Source organism: Cydia amplana, chromosome 23 (assembly GCF_948474715.1).
Source record: "Cydia amplana chromosome 23, ilCydAmpl1.1, whole genome shotgun sequence".
In the NCBI taxonomy this organism is placed as follows: domain Eukaryota; kingdom Metazoa; phylum Arthropoda; class Insecta; order Lepidoptera; family Tortricidae; genus Cydia; species Cydia amplana.
The window spans coordinates 6,551,837-6,572,490 of record NC_086091.1 but is presented as its reverse complement, the minus strand read 5'-3'; the positions used below and the strand labels follow the sequence as shown (position 1 = coordinate 6,572,490).

At 36.5% G+C, this 20,654-nt stretch overlaps 2 protein-coding genes across 2 annotated transcripts; both read left to right on the top strand.

Annotated features, from left to right (window-relative positions):
* Positions 1–5,023: 5,023 nt before the first annotated feature.
* On the top strand, positions 5,024–10,952 carry LOC134658711 (m7GpppX diphosphatase). Its single transcript, XM_063514366.1, has 4 exons — positions 5,024–5,392; positions 5,995–6,140; positions 9,332–9,556; positions 10,479–10,952. The coding sequence occupies exons 1-4, from the start codon at positions 5,050–5,052 to the stop codon at positions 10,776–10,778; spliced, it is 1,014 nt and encodes a 337-aa protein (XP_063370436.1). The 5' UTR covers positions 5,024–5,049; the 3' UTR covers positions 10,779–10,952.
* On the top strand, positions 10,806–12,054 carry LOC134658710 (uncharacterized). The gene has a single exon (XM_063514365.1). The coding sequence runs from the start codon at positions 10,806–10,808 to the stop codon at positions 12,030–12,032; it is 1,227 nt and encodes a 408-aa protein (XP_063370435.1). The 3' UTR covers positions 12,033–12,054.
* The last annotated feature ends 8,600 nt before the right edge of the window (positions 12,055–20,654 follow it).

Below are 20,654 nucleotides of genomic sequence, written 5' to 3'. Positions count from 1 at the left end.
TCTACCGCTTGTACAATGGGCTGTGCTCTGAAGAATTGTTTGACATGATGCCAACGGCAGCTTTCTATCACCGCACCGCTCGCCATCGGCAGGGTGTTCATCCACACACCCTAGAACCTAAATGGTCGCGTACTGTGCGGTTTAAGAGGAATTTCCTCCCGCGGACGCTCCGGCTGTGGAATGAGCTCCCTTCCGAGGTTTTCCCGAGGGTCTACGATATGGGGTTCTTCAAAAAAGGAGTGTACAGGTTTTTAAAAAAAGGTCGGCAACGCGCATGTAACACCTCTGGAGTTGCAGGCGTCCATAGGCTACGGTGACTGCTTACCATCAGGCGGCCCGTATGCTTGTTTGCCACCTATGTGGTATAAAAAAAAAAAAAAAAAAAAAAAAATTGTCTCGTCTGGACTCCAGTTTCGCCTTCGCTAAATTTTATTGTATGGAATGTTTCATAGTGCTAAACTGCCGCGGCGCGCCGGGTGAATATGTCGATCAGTCTGTCAAGTGCGGATGGTGCAACTGGCTCTTAATGTGCCCTAAGCTTTACGAGCGTCACATAATACCCCAATTAAAAGAAATCATAACACTACGTTAGTCCAGGAGTCTTGCCGGATTACTCACTGGACAGTCATAGAATAAGTCTCAATCATACCATAGAGAAATAAGTAAACTTAGAGTGCTCACTCCATACATAGATAAAAACCTGTTTAAAATAAGTTTAAGCGAGCTTTGCGAAAAGTTATTCCTATGTCTAAGAAGTACTAACTTTTAATGAGTTTTAAGCCAGTTTTAAACTTAGGCATTTATAATACGATTAATACGTTTTACTATACATACCTCCTGATAAAATAAAATAAATAAATGTTAAGTATAAGGACATTATTACGCAAATACTTAACTAAAGGTAGGTTAGGTATAGGTACATACGGCTACCACCATTTTAACACTGACATATTCGCTACGGCCTGCGTAAGTTATTTTCTATAGGTACATCTCGCTCGCACTAATATGCCAGTACGAGCGAGATCCATAGAAAGTAAGTTACGCAGACGCTAGTGAATATGTCAGTATCAGATCAAGATCAGTGTCAAGTTCGTGGTACAGCTACTTAATTATGAATGGAGTGAGGACTCTTTCTTATTTATTTCTCTATGATCATTGAATTAGGTATGCGATCGATAACACAAACTCAATTTTTCCTATTCGCGATTCCCATACAATATGGATTCCACACAACTGCAGTTTAATACATTCGTGATCATACCTACGCATAGGGGTTAGGGGAACGTTGATATGAACCAGCCAGCATCTTAAATGATTGCACAAAATATATATTTACACCAAAAAACAAATGGCGGACCTTTTTTCCAAATATGTAGCATTCTCTATCAGTCAACAAGGGCTAAAAAGAGACGTATAAAATTGGTACAAAAGGCAGCAGTGGTGACTTTCCTACAAAAATAGGTGCCATATTAAAGGAGCAATAGGTCTGAAGTACTGATACAGACTACCAGAATATAAGTATAAAGGATGATACGCTAGACCGGGCCGGGGCCGGGCCGGAGCTTCCGGCGCTACGTTTTCTATGGAAAGCACAACGTGATCACCGATCAGCACAGTACATGTCTGACGCCTCAGCTCTGGCTCGACCTGGTCTAGCGTGAGTCATCCTTTAACTTCCTGACAGTGAGATCCTTGTGTGAAAACTTCCATACAAAGTGACCCAAATTCAACCTCAAACTCTTCTTCAAACATTTATTCTAGAGATGCACCGGATATCCGGTTACTATCCGGTATCCGGCCGTTATTTTAGTATCCGACCGGATACCGGATAGTGACCTACTATCCGGCCGGATACCGGATAGTAAAATTAACACATTTTGGGGTAAAAAATGGAATCTAAAAAAGTCACGGTCATAATCGAATCAGTTTATTCTTTTAAAAGTGATAAAACTCGTTACGATCCTAGAAATGTGTCCGCGCGAACGTTCACTACGAAACAGGTCGAAACTCGAAACCCGGGCTCAGCACGGTTCCATTTTTATCGACTATCACTATGCCCGTCACTTTCGCACTTACATACTTGTTAGAACGTGACAGGCATGGTGATAAACGATAAAAATGCTACCGTGCTACTACGGCTGCACGACGCGCAACTGCAAAACTCAAAATATAGGTATAGTTCCGCCGGCCGAATATCCGACGGCCGGATACCGGATATTCGGCCAGAGTCCAGGCCGGATAATCGGTATCCGGTATCCGGCCAAACAACTATTCGTTGCATCTCTAATTTATTCAGCAAATAAGCTAAAAGGGCACTTTTATAATATGTCAAGTTGTTTTACAAGAAATAAAAATGATTTTTTTTTAATTATATAATAAAATACACCAACAAATGTCACTTCCGTGACCTATTTCATTTTCTCTTTAGTACAGGAATGTTTACATTTTTCGCCTTATTTATTAGAAATGAGTGTGCAAAAGTATAAACATAATATATATTTGACGTCGACTGTACATTGGAGACGTGAGAGATAATGTAAGTAGGTTAATTAAGTCATTTGTTTGCTATTATTTATTTTTATAGCGGCAGTTAAGTATTTTTATTCGAGTCCATGATGATACAAGTTCTATAATGTTCCTGTTAAATTTAATGTTTTTACGCCTAACTTTCATACACAATTTTTAACAACCAGTACAACCACATGATTGCTTTACTATTTATTACAAAAGGTCCGTAATGACCGAGCTACTAACGAAGTATCTTTATAATCCGGTCCGAGACGTACTTAGACCGTTTGTTTTTTTAATTGGCTGTTTGACGCGCCGCCTTCGTTTCATCGAGCTCGTTAGATGAAATAGAAATGTAAACATTATTGTTTGATTATGAATTATTTATCGTCGACCGTCGTCATTCCCAAGTTCACCAATTTACTCAACATTAAACAGATGAAATTGAACGTTTAATCATCTTTTTGTACAGTCAACATCAAAAACAGCGCATAAGACTGTGTCAAAGTATGTGCCATTCTCTAGTAGCTAGCGAACCGCGTCAGAGGGGCTACAGCGAAAACCGAATTTCGCAAATTGCGGGCATTTTTCTCTGTCACTCTAAGAATTACGCCTTCATTGGAGTAAAAGAGAAAGATCCCCGCAATTTACTTAATTCGGTTTTCGCGGTATCCCCTCATGTCCGATAGTGATAGTACAAAAGACGTCTGGGTAGGTATATATAGGTATAGTAATAATTTTATCGTTAGATTGACGCATTGTGCCATCAATTTGTGAACTCGGCAGACATTGTGTGATCTTGTTAGTGCGATGAGCGCTTGGAATAAGACGATTATGTTTATTTTTATACCCTCGTGTACGTCTTAGCTTAGTCGCAGTAACGTAAAACTTGATTTTTGACGTAACTGGACGCCAAATTACCTACATGTTTTATATACTTAAGTAATTTGGCTTCGATTGTTCATTGCTCACGCACGGTATTACCTAACTGGTATTAACCATGTCTTTGTTAATAGGTAATTTAGAAATAAAGCTTTATATCAACATTTAAACTGAAAAACCAACTTGTCAGTAGGTAGATGATAGGTAGAGCCATGTAGAGCTAAATTTATTTTGCATGGGTGATTAAACCTTCGCAGATATTTCAATTTTGCCGCCTTTTCTGGTCTATGGATCTATGGGCTGGTCACATTGTACACAATTTTATTACCTTCGATATCAATTCGATATATCAGCTGCGATACGTCGTCTCATTCTAACTCATCGCTCCGTTTCACTCTGTAGGCCCCTCCAGACTACGTGCGTGAATCGCGGGCCAAGCCGCGAATGCGAGTGTGGAGTCGATTTCGCTGTCTGCGAAAATCGACTCCACACTCGTGTTCGCGGCTTCGCGCCTCGATTCGCGCACGAGTATGGAGGGGGCTTGTAGTAGAGACAAACCAAAGAAAGTCTGCAGCGCAATAATTTGACATCGAATTAAAAAACTACATATGGCAATGTTTTTTAAGCAGTCAGTAAACGTCATGCACTATGGTATGTGTTTGTCAAAATCGTTTAAATATTCATTGTGTTTTGTGATGAACGGAATAAACATGGTGAAACCTTACAAAACCGGCGTGCGGGAGTTATTTTTCCGCATGACGAATAATTTTACACTTGTAAAAAGTCAGCACGAGGCGATTCAAGCTGAAAAACGACAATGTTTACAAAATTTGGAGTTGATGACGGGTAAGTGGAATGAAACATCTTAATACTTCACCATATGTACCTACTTAGATAATATAATATTGGTTTAGACTAAGGTTTCACAGCAAATTGAACACACCTAATAGGTATAGGCATACTTATGAACTTCCTCTAACATTTCGAGAAACTCTTTGGTACTAGCCGGGTTTTGAGCTCGAACCCACAACCTCCATGCTTATGCTCACGGCATGGGTACCTACTAGTTAAAGCTAAAATTAATTTTTAATATATGTTTATTGTTTTAATGGTTTATTTCGTTTTTCCGAAAACTTTAGTTCGCAAATTGCGGGCAATTTCTCTGTCAATCTAATTACGCCTTAATGGGAGTAAAAGAGAAAGATGCTCGCATATTGAGAGCTTCGGTGTTCGCGGTAGGCCCTCTGTACCTATTTACCGCCGTCGCGGATATTACAAAAGCTTATTAATTTTGATGAAGCCAAATGTCACATTCTCCCAATATTATTTATCAATATTAGTATATGTCTACATATTAATAGCGACATCTATTGTTGGAATGAAATTTATTTTACCATAAAAATTAAGCTGTGCATACAGCTTAATTTTTTCATACACGGTAAATATGGTAGAAATTTCACAAGTATCAAGACTATTTAATCCATTTTCTGTGGTGTTGTCGCATACTGATTTTTAAAAACTACTTTTAATCTAGCGCTGCAGACTTTCTTTGGTTTGTCTCTATCAATAAATCGCAATAGTCTGTAGAGCCCTGAATTATCCCAAAGCCATAGACAAAAATTGTTTAAAAGTCCTGTTTGTTGGCAGCACTGTCACAAGATGTCCGACGGGAATTGCCAAAACGATGTTTTAGAACCGCCATCCGCGAAGAAAATTAAATCTAATAATGAAAACGATGTAAACGTGAATGGTAATAACTTGCAGTTGAAAGACTTCGTAGTAGAGAAGATTCTTAACAACAATACAAATAGGAAAACGGTTTGTGTGCAGGGTAAATTCAAGGACAAGAGTGGGGTTGCATTGGTGATACTAGAGAAAAATGCTTTCAAGGAAGAGGAATTGGACAACGACGGATATTTTTCCGTAGACAGCCAGCTGCGTACGTTCTTCGAAAACGATATTTACGGTAACTTCGAGTGTTACCCCAAGGTATCTTTAAACGGTGAGTCAATGAAAAATAGAAGGGCATTCCATGTGGTAAGGTTAAAAAATTCTTTGTTTCTTCATAACTTAATGGATTAGTCATCATTTTGACGTATTTATACGTGTTTGCCATACGTGATTGTTACATTTGCGTATTAAGTATTACTTGGTATTACTCTAAATTGTCATCTTGTACTCTTATTAGATTAACAAGTGATTGTAAGTAATGTTAGTCTAGCAGAACCATTTAACTTACAAGAATAATCAGATAAGTTTTATATAGTCTCATAACGCAGCTATAATGGCAGACAACATATTTATTTAATTTACTCCTTTTGATAGACTCTTCTCTTTGCGAACAGACTACTTCATGATTGCTAGGAGTCAGAATTTTTGTCTGACACTTAAATTTTGAAGCAATGTCATCAGAAATCATAGCATTCTCAGAAACAAAAAGAAAAGCATCCCCCAAGCAACATTCTGCCAAAACAGTGTATGTTTTAGCTAGGACTACTTATTTAAAAATCACAATTCTATTATACAGCACAACCAAAGTTTGAACCTATGATTTTTGACCACCACACACATTATGAAAGGTTAAAATTGTGACTGAAATTCCAGGTGTGAAGACAACCATCATATATCCAGCCACCGAGAAGCACATTGCAAAGTTCAGCCAGCAAGAAGTCCACCTTGTGCTGGAAACACCGGAGTTGTACGAGAAACTGACTCTGCCACATTTGGAGAAAGAGCAATTTAATTTACAGGTAAATTAACAACTAAGGGCCACTTGCACCATACAATAACCTGGGGTTAACTGGTTTAACCTGGAGTTACCATGGTTACCAGTACAATTTGACACTGGGTTTATGGTTTAACCAGTTAATGGGATGATGCAACTGGTGCTAAGGAAGCAAATCACATTATTTTATTAAATACTAGCGACCCGCCCTGGCTTCGCACGGGTTAACAAATTATACATAGACCTTCCTCTAGAATCACTATCTATTAAAAAAACACGCATCAAAATCCGTTGCGTAGTTTTACAGATCTAAGCATACATAGGGACAGACAGACAGCGGGAAGTGACTTTGTTTTATATTTATAGTGATGTAGTGATTTTGATTTGTGTTGTTACACTACTTAAGTAACATACACTGTTCTGCTGGAGAGCCTGGTCACTTTTTAGGGTTCCGTACCCAAAGGGTAAAAACGGGACCCTATTACTAAGACTCCGCTGTCCGTCCGTCTGTCACCAGGCTGTATCTCATGAACCGTGATAGCTAGACTGTTGAAATTTTCACAGATGATGTATTTCTGTTGCTGCTATAATAACAAATACTAAAAACAGAATAAAATAAAGATTTAAGTGGGGCTCCCATACAACAAATGTGATTTTTGACCGAAGTTAAGCAACGTCGGGCGGGGTCAGTACTTGGATGGGTGACCGTTTTTTTTGCTTGTTTTGCTCTATTTTTTGTTGATGGTGTGGAACCCTCCGTGCGCGAGTCCGACTCACACTTGGCCGGTTTTTTTTCTGTGGTATATGTCATCTATTTCAGTTTGTAAGGTGAATTAACTGTAAAAACCTAAATACACTAAGTTTTATGTGTATCAATCAAAATATTGACTGGGTTTTCTAAGAGCTCAAAATAATTTGAATAAATAATTAGTTCCAAAACATTAACAGCTACGAAATATAGTTATATCCAGGGGCCCATTTCTCGAACGATATTAGTCTAATATTATTAGTGTGTTGTCATGACAACCCATATGATTTGACAGTTCGTGGATTAGTCTAATACCGTTCGAGAAATGGGCCCCAGGTGATGTGTGCAGAAATGTACAAAATTATCACAAGTACAAACCAATAGGAATCTAATTACAAATATAAATAAGTTCCATTAATGAAGTGGGTTTGCACTTCTGCAGCTATGTGGCCACTTTATGAATGAATTACATTCATAATGTGTCCATGCAATTTTGCAGATCGTTGTGCAGATTGTACCAGGGGCCCATTTCTCAAACGGTATTAGACTAATATTATTAGTCCACGAACTGTCAAATCGTATGGGTTGCCATGACAACACACTAATAATATTAGACTAATATCGTTCGAGAAATAGGCCCCAGTCATAGATGGTAGTATTTCTATAGATGTGGCCTACCGCGTGCCCCCGTAAGGGATAGACATAGATGACGTCACAAACCCGGGGATACCATATAGGTAAAAATTACCCCAATATTATCAAATATTGGGGTAATTTTAATCACGTTCGCGAGTTGTTCGCCTACGTAAGACGCAGCGATAAATAAAATATCAATGGGCTAATTTTTTTTTTAATTTATTTAGAAAACAAACAGCCTTTTACAAATAAGTCCTACAAAAATGACTAAAAATAGGCCTAAAGTTTCATACGTTACTAAGTTGACTATTACAATGAAAAGTAAATAGGTTACTTAATTATAAATTACCCGTAGGTATAGTTGTGAGTACAACACGCAAATAAATTAAGAAAACAATGCAAAATATTTACTTGAAACAATTTTTCAATTACTAGTAAACAAAATATGCCGAAATTTGTTCTTGAAAACGGGCAAACTATGAACAAAAATGTCTATATCATTAAGCGATTCATTATACATATTACAAGTACGCCCAAAGAAAGAATTTTTTGCATACCGTGTGCCACAGGAAGAAATAGAAAAGGTAGGTTTTCGTAATATGCTTTGAGCATATCCGGCAGTTTTGCGTCGGTGCCCAGTTTCTCCTTCCGGTTGCTAAAATCCATTTAGCACGCGTGCCTGCATCGTGTGGAAATCTGGAGGTAACAAACGAAATATTCATTTTGTAATCTGTCACTCTTATTGCAAAATTAAGAATTAGTGCCTGCAGCATATCATAGAATTAGATTCTCTGAGTCGTGGCAAAACCCCCTATAACGTTAGAAAGAATCCGTAATGCTTAAATAAATATAATTTACATTCTAATTTAAACACAGTTCAATTTTGTTGTTCGTATATTATGTCCAGTTCTACAGCAAAATTATTTATAAAAATGTTATTAAAATACAAAATACCAGAATTTTGGGGTAATTGTATGCATCACGGGCTGGTATCCCTCGAATAATAGCAATGCGACTAAATTGAATACAGTTATTAAAAGGGTGACGGCTTACTGTCAATATGCGTACGTAATTTGGTCGGTTAATTTATCAGGAAATATTCATAGGTTAATTTTTTTACCCGAGTTATTATTTAATGTAAATGCTTTTTCTACTCAGATTTTAATTGATATAGATTGTAGGATGCTGTTACTAAGCATTATAATGTGACCGAAGTATAAAATACTGTATTTACCTGTGAAATGTTAGGTTGTCCTGTTTTTGCCGGCAGTCACTTGTACAGCGCAAAACTGAGCAATTCACCATATTTGTTGAATTGTTAAGTACTACTACATGCACAGGAAACACTGATTTCAATATTTTTCCTGATAATCTTTGCACTGTTCATATGTTTCACACCAATTTGACGTTTACGCATTGTTTGTATCCCACCATAAACTACGGTGGGGAATAAAAAAATATGAGACTGTGACAAAGACAAACAATAATAGCGCTTTCTCTGCTACTCCTAGTGAAAGATACATAAGACTATCCCGTTCTGTCAGTTATCCCCACCACTCATGCCATCCCCTCGGCCCCAGTACATACACTATCTACAGTATACAGCAGGGGTCACCAATGGCGGACTGCGTTCCGCATCCGGACCGCCAACCTATTGTATTTTTTTGCTTATTTAATAAACTCAAGAAGAAACGGACCACGATTGGTCATTTTATTTGAAGATCCGGACCCCTGAAGAAACTAATTGGTGACCCCTGGTATACAGTATCTACAATTTAATAATTTTAAAACATCATTGTCTTCAGTGCTCTTACTTATTTTCTTCATTTCAGTGGGTCTACAACATATTAGAAGGCAAAAGTGAAGCGGACAGGATTGTTTACGACAATAAGTGTGAACGTGAAGGTTTTGTGCTGCTCCCGGATCTGAAGTGGGATGGTCTAACCAAGGAGACCCTGTATTTGCTGGCGATAGTGCGGCAGAAAGGCATCAAGTCCATTAGAGACTTGGACGCGAGTTATTTACCGCTATTGAAGAGGATCAGGGACGAAGGAAAAGTATGTTCTAGCCGCCATTTCTTTTTATATTTGGGTGAATCAACTTTTGCTTCTGACTAGTTGTTGCCATGGTTACGTTCTCCTGAGTCACTCTTAAAACCCGGTTTTATGCTATTAAAAATAACCAAAGATATATATTTTTATGGCAGTTATAAGCTCATTCCATAATCAATAATGGATCATCTAAGTACTTAGCATATTAGATGTATAACATTTCTTTTAACACTTAACTAATTATGCTACAATTGTCCCCTGGCTGAAATGACAGAGTTCACCAAATCACAATATTTTATAATGCAAAGCAGATTCTTATCACAAATCACAATATTTAATAATGGCGCGTTTAATGCGATATGCATGCATGAATGGCATGACTTAATCAAAGGCAGAAGATATTTGTTTACTTGCAAGGGAAAAATCATGATACATCACTTTCACTTCACTTTAGAATTATTAGGTTACCCTAATCGTCTATTTCCCCACTGAAATAGTGATAGAATAAGGACAGCAATAGTAAGGTCTGCGATCATACATTCACTAAATGCAAGTAGCAAATGCATGAACTCGCAATAAACACTAATCAATGTGTAAACAGGCCTTAATAATTTTAGATTATAGTTTTTGTACCTTTGTGTTTTTTTTTTCAATACTATTGTTATAGCGTTTTTTGTAATTCGACATTTAGAGACTTTATACATCTCTATGTAATACTTTAGTTTGATTTGATATTTGCGGCTTGGTTTTCTTTAAATTGTTGATGTGTTTTTTTTTGCTGTATGTAAATTCCATGTTGACGTGTAAAAGTGCCCTTGTGGCCTATTTGCTGAATAAATGTTGATGTTTGATGTTAATATAAAGGCCAGCCACACTTCCCCATATTGACCTTTTATCAGGTCACATTTTATAACCCTTTTTTTTTCAGAAAGCGATTCTGCAGAAGTACAACGTAAGAGGAAGCCAGCTGCGCATCTACCTGCATTACCAACCGTCCTTCTACCACCTGCATATCCACATCACGTACCTGCGCCACGAGGCGCCTGGCATCCATGCCGAAAAGTCCCATCTCTTGGACACTGTCATCGACAACATCGAAATGATGGGCACCTATTACAAGAGAGCCACCCTACCCTTCACCATTCGAGAAATGGATAACCTCTTCAAAGTCTATGAAACTAACGGTCATGTACAGAGAATTGAGAATATTGAACTAATTGATAAATAAGATATTTTTCTAATAGAATAAGCGAAGATGTTGATAAAAAGTGTTTTCATGGAGCTGCGCTCTAGGCTGCGAAGTTGCAACGTTTATATTACCACGGGAGTTGATTTTAAGAAAAATTGCAATTTGAAGATTAGCATACAATCCAACTGTATTGTATTGAATTATTATGATGATTCCAAGAGACGTGACAGTCTGTCGTCTATAGAAAGTCTTTCGGATTGCTACTCCGATGACGATGAAGTCACAGCGGTTATACCGATACAAGAATTCTGCCAAATTATACCAAATTCCATGTCCTGTCTCAAAATAGATAAGAATAATATATCTTTTCGAATTTTAACCGAGCCTAGAAATGGCGGGAATTTCTACAATGAAGTCCTAACTAGTAATAATGTGGAAACCAATGTAAAAACGCAAGAATTGAAAGTTAATTTTGAGTCCAAAGATGAAGTGAAGATTCTCTGCGGCAATTGTTCCAATGTCATATCGGATAATGTGATAAAATTTGATAGAATTTTGGAGTTGCCTTCAACAAATATTGACATGTCAGAGTGGTTTTGCCACGGACATTGCCACGGAGGTGAACCTACAGAAATAGCGATGAAACCAAACAAAAATGATTTCTTACACAGACTTACCTTTTTCATCATTAACAATAAGCTTTTATCCGAAAAAGCAAATAATTTTAATGCTAAAAGGGAAGTATATCACTGCAATAGATGCCTGGCGTGGCTGGGTCTGAAAATCAAAGACACAGTCAAACTATTCAACTCCGAATTAAAATTAAATCGTAATGGAAACGAAACGCCTGTGTTCTCCCACAATACACCACATTCTAGTGCAACAGATTTTATATTCACAATCGAAAAAATGGCCAAAGAATTCAACCTAGGACTTCAATTCACCGTCATGTGCAAACTGGTATTAGATTGCACAATATCAGCGAATAAAAAGCAATACATCTTAATCTGGATTATGGATAAAGAGTTGCAAGTGATAAGGAATAGTGGAGAATATATTCAGGGAGACAAAATAGTTTTACAGTCGAGTTTGTTGACAAAAATTCTGTATAAAGTGGAGTTGTGTTTGAATGATGAAGTTGAGAGTTGGCTGGCCGACCCGTCGGTGACATGCACCGAGGTCTCCAAGAGTATGTTTAGTCATGGGATAGACCATTTGGAGCGCATGTCGTTAAAAGTCCCGGAGTGGTTCCGGAACGCCAATGGATATTGTGTCAGCTATCTGAATGTTTAGTTAAATAAATTGCCGCATTTCATTTTTTGTTTTCTTCAATCCGCATTTTACATAACTATTAAATTAAAAAACCCCCTGTTATAAATATGCCAAAAATGCTATCAAACATAACCAAGAACCGCTGAGGAAACTCGCTTTCACGTGAAAAAATAAAATACTGCTGGAATGTTTGGATGATTTTTAACCCTTAAATGCATAGTGATGCATTTATACACACAACATAAACATCAAATGTTATGCATTATTAAACAAATTCTATTTGTTCTTGTATATTATTTCAATAGTAAAACTAATAAATTTTCCGAATTATTACATAAATTTACGCAGTATTTTAATTTATAAAAGTTACATTTGTTTATAGACGAAATGTCGGAAAACTTGGAAAAACCTGGAAGTTGATGATTTTTAGTATGTGATTTTGGGCAGATTTTTCGGGGTTTGTAATTATTTTATATTTAAAAACTTTATCATAGGTAATCACAAATAGTGTACCTTTCTAATGGTAGTAAAAAATTTCATATATCTATTACTGAAAATTACATATTTACATAAATATGATTGAGCCAATTCAACTTCTAACACTGATTTCGCAGTGAAAATCGAAGTTATATTTTTTTTACTATTTTTCCTAGAATCGGCAAACAATTATGTGATACATATATTAATTTCGGGCTAAAAGAAAAAGTCATGCATTTAAGGGTTAAAAACCTTGTACAAATTTAGATAGATGTACTTAACCTGGAAAAAGGTTAAACTTGTTATAAATAAATAATGTATCCAATATTTGGGCTCTTCTGCTTATTTTTTATCATACTCTAAAATTTTAACCTTTTGGACGCCAATGACCGATATATCCGCACCGTAGGTTCAACGCCAAAGACCGATTAATCAGTCACAGACCACAGAGCAACATAAACGTGCATGTACATAAAGTTCCAACTTCAACTTCGTGAAGTACTAAATTGGTTCTTATTATAAGCCTCTTTAGCGCTCTTATTTATCTTTATTACGCTCAGATTTTGACCAGTAGTAAACCTTAGAGCAAAACTCTACATTCTCATATTGTAGGCCAGTGGTCGGCAACCTTTTATCAGCCAAGGGCCACATAGTGGTTAACGAAGTTGACGCGGGCCGCACTTTGTTAATAGGGGAAACTGGGGAGGGTTGATCACCCCTTTTGTTTTTAGCATACATTTTCTTAACTATTTGTAGTATTGAAAAACTTTATACACCATACGACTCAGAATTTATCTCTTCATTAATAGTTTGAATTAGAACAGATTTGTGCAATAAATTAGATCATTATTTAATGAAAACCCATACTGTTGACTTTTACCATGTGTCCCCTATGTAAGGGAGACTTGTTTACCCCTGGTCGGGAGCCTTGATCCTAGGGGGATCAAGTGACCCTGGTTCTTGGGACACATGGTAAACATATTTTTACCATGTCTCCCCATACCAGATTCTCATTGATTATATAACTCGGATCGCTATTAGCAATGCATCTATAATTTGTAAAATACACAGCAAACATATATATATTGCATCTTCCATGCTTTGAAGTTGTATTTCCGGTAATCAGATGTCTAAGCCGAAGGGATCAAGTCTTCCAGATTTGGGGACACTTGGTAAAAAGATTTTAAGTGGGAATGTCATATTTCGAGGGTAGTATCTACATTAATTTATTCACTTTATCTACAGAAAATTAATATATGAAGATATCAAACACATATTAATCCATAATCTTATACTTTTAAAAAACAATGTAATCGTATTATCCATAAAACAACATAAAATAGGGAATCAATTTTTGTACAAAAAAAAAACAAAAATCTAAGTTATTAACATACAATTTCTTGTAACAAGCTCATTTTTTTAAAGTTCTTATGAAGGTATTTTTAGCGTCAGATACCTACAGCAATGTTATTTTTTTACCCATCACTGGTCGTTATTGTTTACTATAATAAATAAGCTTAGAAATTTACTGCTCACGTTTCGAGGACGGTGTTTGAGCTGCATAATCCTAAAATCCTTTCTATGGACCGTCGGTTCTATAGTACATAAGGTCGGAAAGCCATTGAAATAGCATTTCATCCATAAAAACAAATATCGCCGGTTGAAAACCAAATATCGTTATAACTGTTTTTTGTCGACCGAGTAACATCCCCTGTGTGTAAAACGTTTAACTTGATAAAAAAGACCAAGTACGGGTAGTTGATAAAATGTTGATGTCAACTTTAGTCAGTCTTTTCAAAGGCCACTGGGATAATTCCGTTTTCGGAGTCGGTTGTATAATTAAAAACTGAATTATACGCCATTAAATTCCGTTTTAATAAACAATAATGAGTCAAAAACCTTGAAAGTTTAAATCAGTGTTTCTCTGGTCGTACTTTCGCGGCATGATTTACTAAAGAAAAGAAAATATTTATGATAGCTCTATGAATCATTTTGTAAGTAAATTTATTACAATGTATACTTGATCGCTTTGGGGGTGACATGTTCCCGGAATCATATCTCCCTGAAGAAAAAGACAATGTCTCCCCATACATAGTAAGATTATAAAACGTGCCATACTGGAAACATGTGTTCGCGTATATCAATGTAATCCAAGTTAATCACTTCAATAAACAACAAATAAAATAAGCACACTCACTAACATCATTTCCATCTCATATTATAAAATAAATCCAGTTAAAGCTTACCGAAAATTGAATATAGTACGCAGAAAATCTTTCACCGTCCGCCATTTTTGAACCACTGACTTTTCCGATACAGTGCCATGACAGAACGTGAAGTTAGGAACGAATGAATGAGTGTTACCAGCGCAAAAAATTGTATCTCGTTTGGTTTGATTAAAAATGAAGTTTACCAAGTGTCCCCTAGGGATCGACCCTCCCCACCCTCACCTATTTATGACTTTATCAGACAATGTCGTTTGTCAATATTACATACAAAATAGCCAGGGAGGCTCGCGGGCCACAAGTGACAGGTTCACGGGCCGCGTGTTAATACCAATATATATTTTCTGCATATTTTATTACATAATAAAAATACCAGAAGCATAAGTGAAAGGCATATTATTTTTTATAGTTTTTTAATAAATTTTCATTAAGATAAATATAACATATAGCTGGTCAACCAAATCTTGTCAGTAAAAAAAGGCGCGAAATTCAAATTTTCTATGGGACGATATCCCTTCGCGCCTACATTTTTCAAATTTGCTGCCTTTTTTTACTGTCAAGATCTGGTTGACCAAGTATATTTATTTATAGGTGATTATGTACATATGTAGGCTGTTTAGGTACTCAATTACACATAACATATGATCTATAATAATGAGAAAAATTTACCTACATTTTCCTTGTTATATGGAATGTATTAGTTTACATTATTTATGGTAAAAAAAGGAAACTTTGTGCAAGCTAATATTAATACTCAAGGCACCAGATTGGCAAATATAATAGGTTTACCATTTAACTGAGGCGACTGGTAAGAAATGATGGTCAGCTATGGACAGGTTGAAAGTTCCACTGCATGAAGTTGATTTGTATTCAGTATAAAAGTGATAATCTAAATTAGGTGTAGGGCATCCACTAGCTGGTCAAATTCGTTGCACCCTTCCGCGCTAGTCAGTGTTGCTCATACTATTTTCCGTTAACCATCTCACCCACACTAGCTAGCGAACTCCCTAAGTCCCAAAATACAGCTATGTTCTTTTAGAAAATCACCGCACAATCTCTTTACCAACTGCCTGTTGAAATAAGTGGTAAATTAATTACATAGTGTGACAAATATTAATTATAATTAATCATGAATACTTTTAAGAAATTGCTTGCACGCTAGATGTGTTTCTCAGACTGGAGATGCTGCCAACAACCAGGGTTTTGTTGAACCACCAGAACAGAGTCAGCAGAACTGCAAACACAATATCTGAACTGTTGTTCAGGAAATATCTGGATATCAAATTTCACTTTACATTTATTAACATTAATTAGGTAAGTAATTCAGGGTGAAATATGGCCAATAATACTACTTGAAACAGTAATTCCTGATGAATGTTAGCTAAGCATGTATTGTACTCCAACAAGTTAGGTTAGAGTCATAGTTGATATAGGTTGTTGATCAATCTTACCTTAATTTGATTTCTAAATTATTGTACAATTTTTAAAAAGGATACGTATGACAACCTTTTCCCAAGGCTCCACCATGTACAATTCAGTCGCCAATAAATATCTTTGGTACCAATAACTAAGAAATACTTGGATCTTCTTGATTACAGACATTTTTGTGGCGCACTTGTTTTCGAATCACCAGTGTTTTAAGACTGTTATCTGAGTTGAAGACTACCGATTTTTGGCATCAAACAAAGAGTTATTACAGCTATAATCACGTACTTATAATATTATTTAAAATGTAAGCAACAAAAAAGGTTATTTGAATTATTGGACAATGCCTTGATAATGATATTGAACGTCGACATTGACATGATATAAATGACAGACTGTCATTCACAGCTTCACAGCGGTCAATTTTTTTTCGGTGTTTCATTCGGGCTGTAGCTTTTGGCCATTCTTCTCATTTGTTTATTATGGGCGTTTTGCTTCTTTTTTTATAGTGTGTCAAAGGACTGTCCCATTTCAAACATAGACAGAGAGAATCATACTATCTTTGTCTTACACTAGTACTAGCACCCAAAAGAAAAGGATGAGTATAGTTTTTTTGGTTCCTATTTACTGACAAATTGGTTTTACCATCTATAGATACTATTCTTCAGGGGTGTTGGGCCGCATGTCCTACGTGATGTCTAGGAGCGTTATGGTCTAATTTGCCAGTAATTCGCTTTATCCGAAGAAACGTCTATATCGAGCTAGTATAGGGGCATGGTAGCATGCTTTTAAGGAAATCGCACTCATGAAATCTGTCTAAAATCGATTATTCTTATAATACACAGCTAGGAGATCCTTTGGACTTACTTAAGCTAAGCAAAAACCTAAGCCCATAAAGACTAAAGAAAATGCAGGTACCTATATCAAAGATGTATATAAATTTACACGACTAAATTTCATTTTGTTAAAATTCGTAGCATACCATTACCATAATTATATTTTAAGTGGTATCCAGACAAGACAATTTTTCGCCAATCTGATGAAATTCTCCGATCGAATCAGCAGGTGCGGACATATAGGTAAATGCCAATTTTCATTCAATTTTCATAGTAATTATCTATGGAATGCAAATTTCCTGATCAAATCAACTGATTTGATCAGTCCCGTCTGGATACTACTTTAAGCTTTTACCACACGTCTTTATCTTTTTAGCCCTCTTTTTTTATAGAAGGCTATAAAAAAACATCGATAGCGGAAGTTTGTAACGACACAGTGAAATTGGGAAAATGTCCCAAGAGATAAGATAACTACTTATATAATAACCATCAACTTTTCAGGAGAGCCACAAAACAAAATTAAAATATGGAAAAATAAAACACATTATGTAGGTACCTAAAGTAATATTATATCTTTTTATACCTTTGTCGTGGTTTGTTATCGAGTTGAACCGCCTGAACCGTGGCAACACTGTCAAACGAAATGTCTTATTCCCCGTTCTGTATGTTAATATGTTTACTTGAATAAACTCTGTTGTTTATCGTTTTCTGATAACAATGTGAGTGTTATTCAAAGATAATTGGTAGGTAGGTACAAAGTCTAAGAATAAATTTGCAATAGTGGTGCAATGTAATTAAACATATTCAACAGAGTGTGTAATTGTTGCTCCTTACTTTGTTTCCTTATTTGATCAGTACAATTGCGAAATGTAGGTACATAGTTTTTTTTTTTTTTGTTGACGGAGTGGGGAATGCTTTTACGCATATGATGGCTACTGGGAATGAGCTCTTGACTGCCCAGCTGCCCACTACTTACGAGCTCGCTAGTTGGTCGACTAATCGGCCATTCGGGCGCCGATATTGGCGAAATCTATAGGCTCTAGCGTCCAAAGGTCTTAATTACTAGTAGGTACAAATGAACTCCAATTTATTAATCAGACATAGCACTGGACAGAGATTTGTGGAGAAATTGGGGGGAGGCCTTTGCCCAGCAGTGGGACACGACAGGCTCTAAATAATAATAATAATAAATGGAACAGAGTTGCTTTTGTTTATTTCATTACAACGAAATTCATTATAGGTATTATACATAAATTTTCTAATTATAATTATTATAGTAGGTACCTATATAATTTTTTGCATCTTCAGTTTGTTTAATTAAATGTAGGCACTTATATCGGCACTACCGGTGGCCTATTTTATAAAGCTACAAGTTACAATTTACAAGCGGAAGTCTCGTTCTAACACATAGGGTTAGAAAGAGACTTCCGCGTGTAAATTGTAACTTGTAGCTTTATAAAATAGGCCACGTTCAATGTTCCTAGTTTCCTGCTACCCAATAAGGTTGTCTGGAAGGGAAGAGATCGCTTTTTAGCGATAAGACAGCCTGTTGTTGTATTTTTAAATGTATGTATGGTGCACAATAAAGATTATACATACATAATTATATCACTTACTTTACTTATAGGTACCATTGATTCAAATTTGACTGCCAATGCCAATTTTTCTTGTATGTGTGGTAGGCAACCTAATAACCCTTTACCGGGCACCGGGCTACACTTTTTAGATGATAAAGCCAAACTTAAATACAGCTTGGCAAAAAGGAGTAGAAATTAAAAAGTGGCAATATTGTAGTGTCGTCCCTTTCAAACCAATATATATAAGAAAACGGGACGACAGTAGTGTTGTCACTTTTTAATTTCTACTCTTTTTGGTACCTACATTGAAATCCGATAAAAAGTAACTTTCCAACGGAACTGGGAAGAACCGCGGTATCACCACAGAATAAATACCTAATAGTACTTACTAGGTACAGTACGATCAGCACAGATATGGCCGCTAGGTGGCGACAGCGCCACGCGCGGCTTATGGCTTTCCCCAAAATTGGGGCGGAACGGATGTACTTTTAGCTACCTGTAGCAAAGCGACGAAATCGCGGAGTGAGACACGCCTGGTACTTATCACCAGTACAGATCATGTTGCGACATGCAAAAACTATAGCGGTGTGTCTAATGTCTATAAGTAGTAAGTACTAGATATTAGTATATGTAATTGTAATCTGTGGCCAAAGGTATATAAACAAGTTCCTGAGGTATGAAGAATCAGTGCAACCAAGTAATCAGGATCAACTCTGTTCAGTACGAGATAGAATAAACAGTTCGAGAAAAGGATGGTACGGCCGTGCCTCTTTGTTTTGCTCGACTTGGCGGGGGCACTGCCGTGCCCCCAGATAAGTACTTTACTAGGTAGGTAGCCTCTCTTTTATTCAATAAGATGGACAGATTTAGTCCTGTTTAACACAGTTCTATTTGACAGCTGAATAAGAAAGTATTTGTTGTGTTTTTAACTTCAAGCATACCTACATTAAGGGAGCTGAGAATAAAAATGACCCCAATGTTTTTTGGTCCATAGACAGATAGCCTAACTATATTAAATTAAGGATACTAAGTAGAAACCCTTGACCACGAAACCCTGTAAGAAATATATATTTTTTACAAGCTTTTAATTAATTTTTAATTATTATATTTGTATGTTTAATGTGTAAAATTTTGCTAGCTAAATTAGACCCAGTTCCCATTATTTGATTGAGGTGAAACTTCACATGCATAATGTAAAATAGGGTGACAATGAATATTATGGTACCATCGATTGATGGACACAGGAGGTAGTCATATGACCTCTGTGATAAAAAAATGTGTTTGGGTTTGTTACAATTAGAATTGCCTCTATAACTATTAAAGTTACCTGTTGGAAGAAAAGTACAGTCAGCGATAAAAGCTTGTATTAAAAACATTTATTTTTTGACAAAAACTGATTGTAAATTACTTTATTTCAGAAATGCCACCCACACCCGCCCATACTTGTGGAAGTTCTGGAAAGCCGCAACCTGCAGCTGTTACTACTGGGCCCTCTGGTAGTGTTGTGGGTGGAATGATTGAAGCCCTTATCGGGAATTCGCTGGCTTCGGGCCAGGGTGGAAAAAAAAAAAAGTAATGACATTTATTATATGAAATAAAAAATTGAAATAAATATGTTGTTTCTTTTAAATAAGTAGAAGTGTTTTTTAGATCTCTTTTGGTTTCATCAGTTCTATTTGACAGCTGAATAAGAAAGTATTTGTTGTGTTTTTAACTTCAAGCATACCTACATTAAGGGAGCTGAGAATAAAAATGACCCCAATGTTTTTTGGTCCATAGACAGATAGCCTAACTATATCTGTCAGCTCCCACGGCTCATATATGAGCCAGAACGCTTATGGTGACGTCATATCGTGCCACCCACACCCGCCCATACTTGTGGAAGTTCTGGAAAGCCGCAACCTGCAGCTGTTACTACTGGGCCCTCTGGTAGTGTTGTGGGTGGAATGATTGAAGCCCTTATCGGGAATTCGCTGGCTTCGGGCCAGGGTGGAAAAAAAAAAGTAATGACTTAAATTATTATATGAAATAAAATATTGAAATAAATATGTTGTTTCTTTTAAATAAGTAGAAGTGTTTTTGAGATCTCTTTTGGTTTCGCTT

Bases quoted from the DNA above. Each gene is read 5' to 3' on its own strand.
- LOC134658711 (XM_063514366.1), top strand. From the start codon at position 5,050: ATGTCCGACGGGAATTGCCAAAACGATGTTTTAGAACCGCCATCCGCG. The intron at 6,141-9,331 runs GTAAATTAACAA...TCTTCATTTCAG, and splicing joins AAGAGCAATTTAATTTACAG to TGGGTCTACAACATATTAGA. The intron at 9,557-10,478 runs GTATGTTCTAGC...TTTTTTTTTCAG, and splicing joins GGATCAGGGACGAAGGAAAA to AAAGCGATTCTGCAGAAGTA.
- LOC134658710 (XM_063514365.1), top strand. From the start codon at position 10,806: ATGTTGATAAAAAGTGTTTTCATGGAGCTGCGCTCTAGGCTGCGAAGT.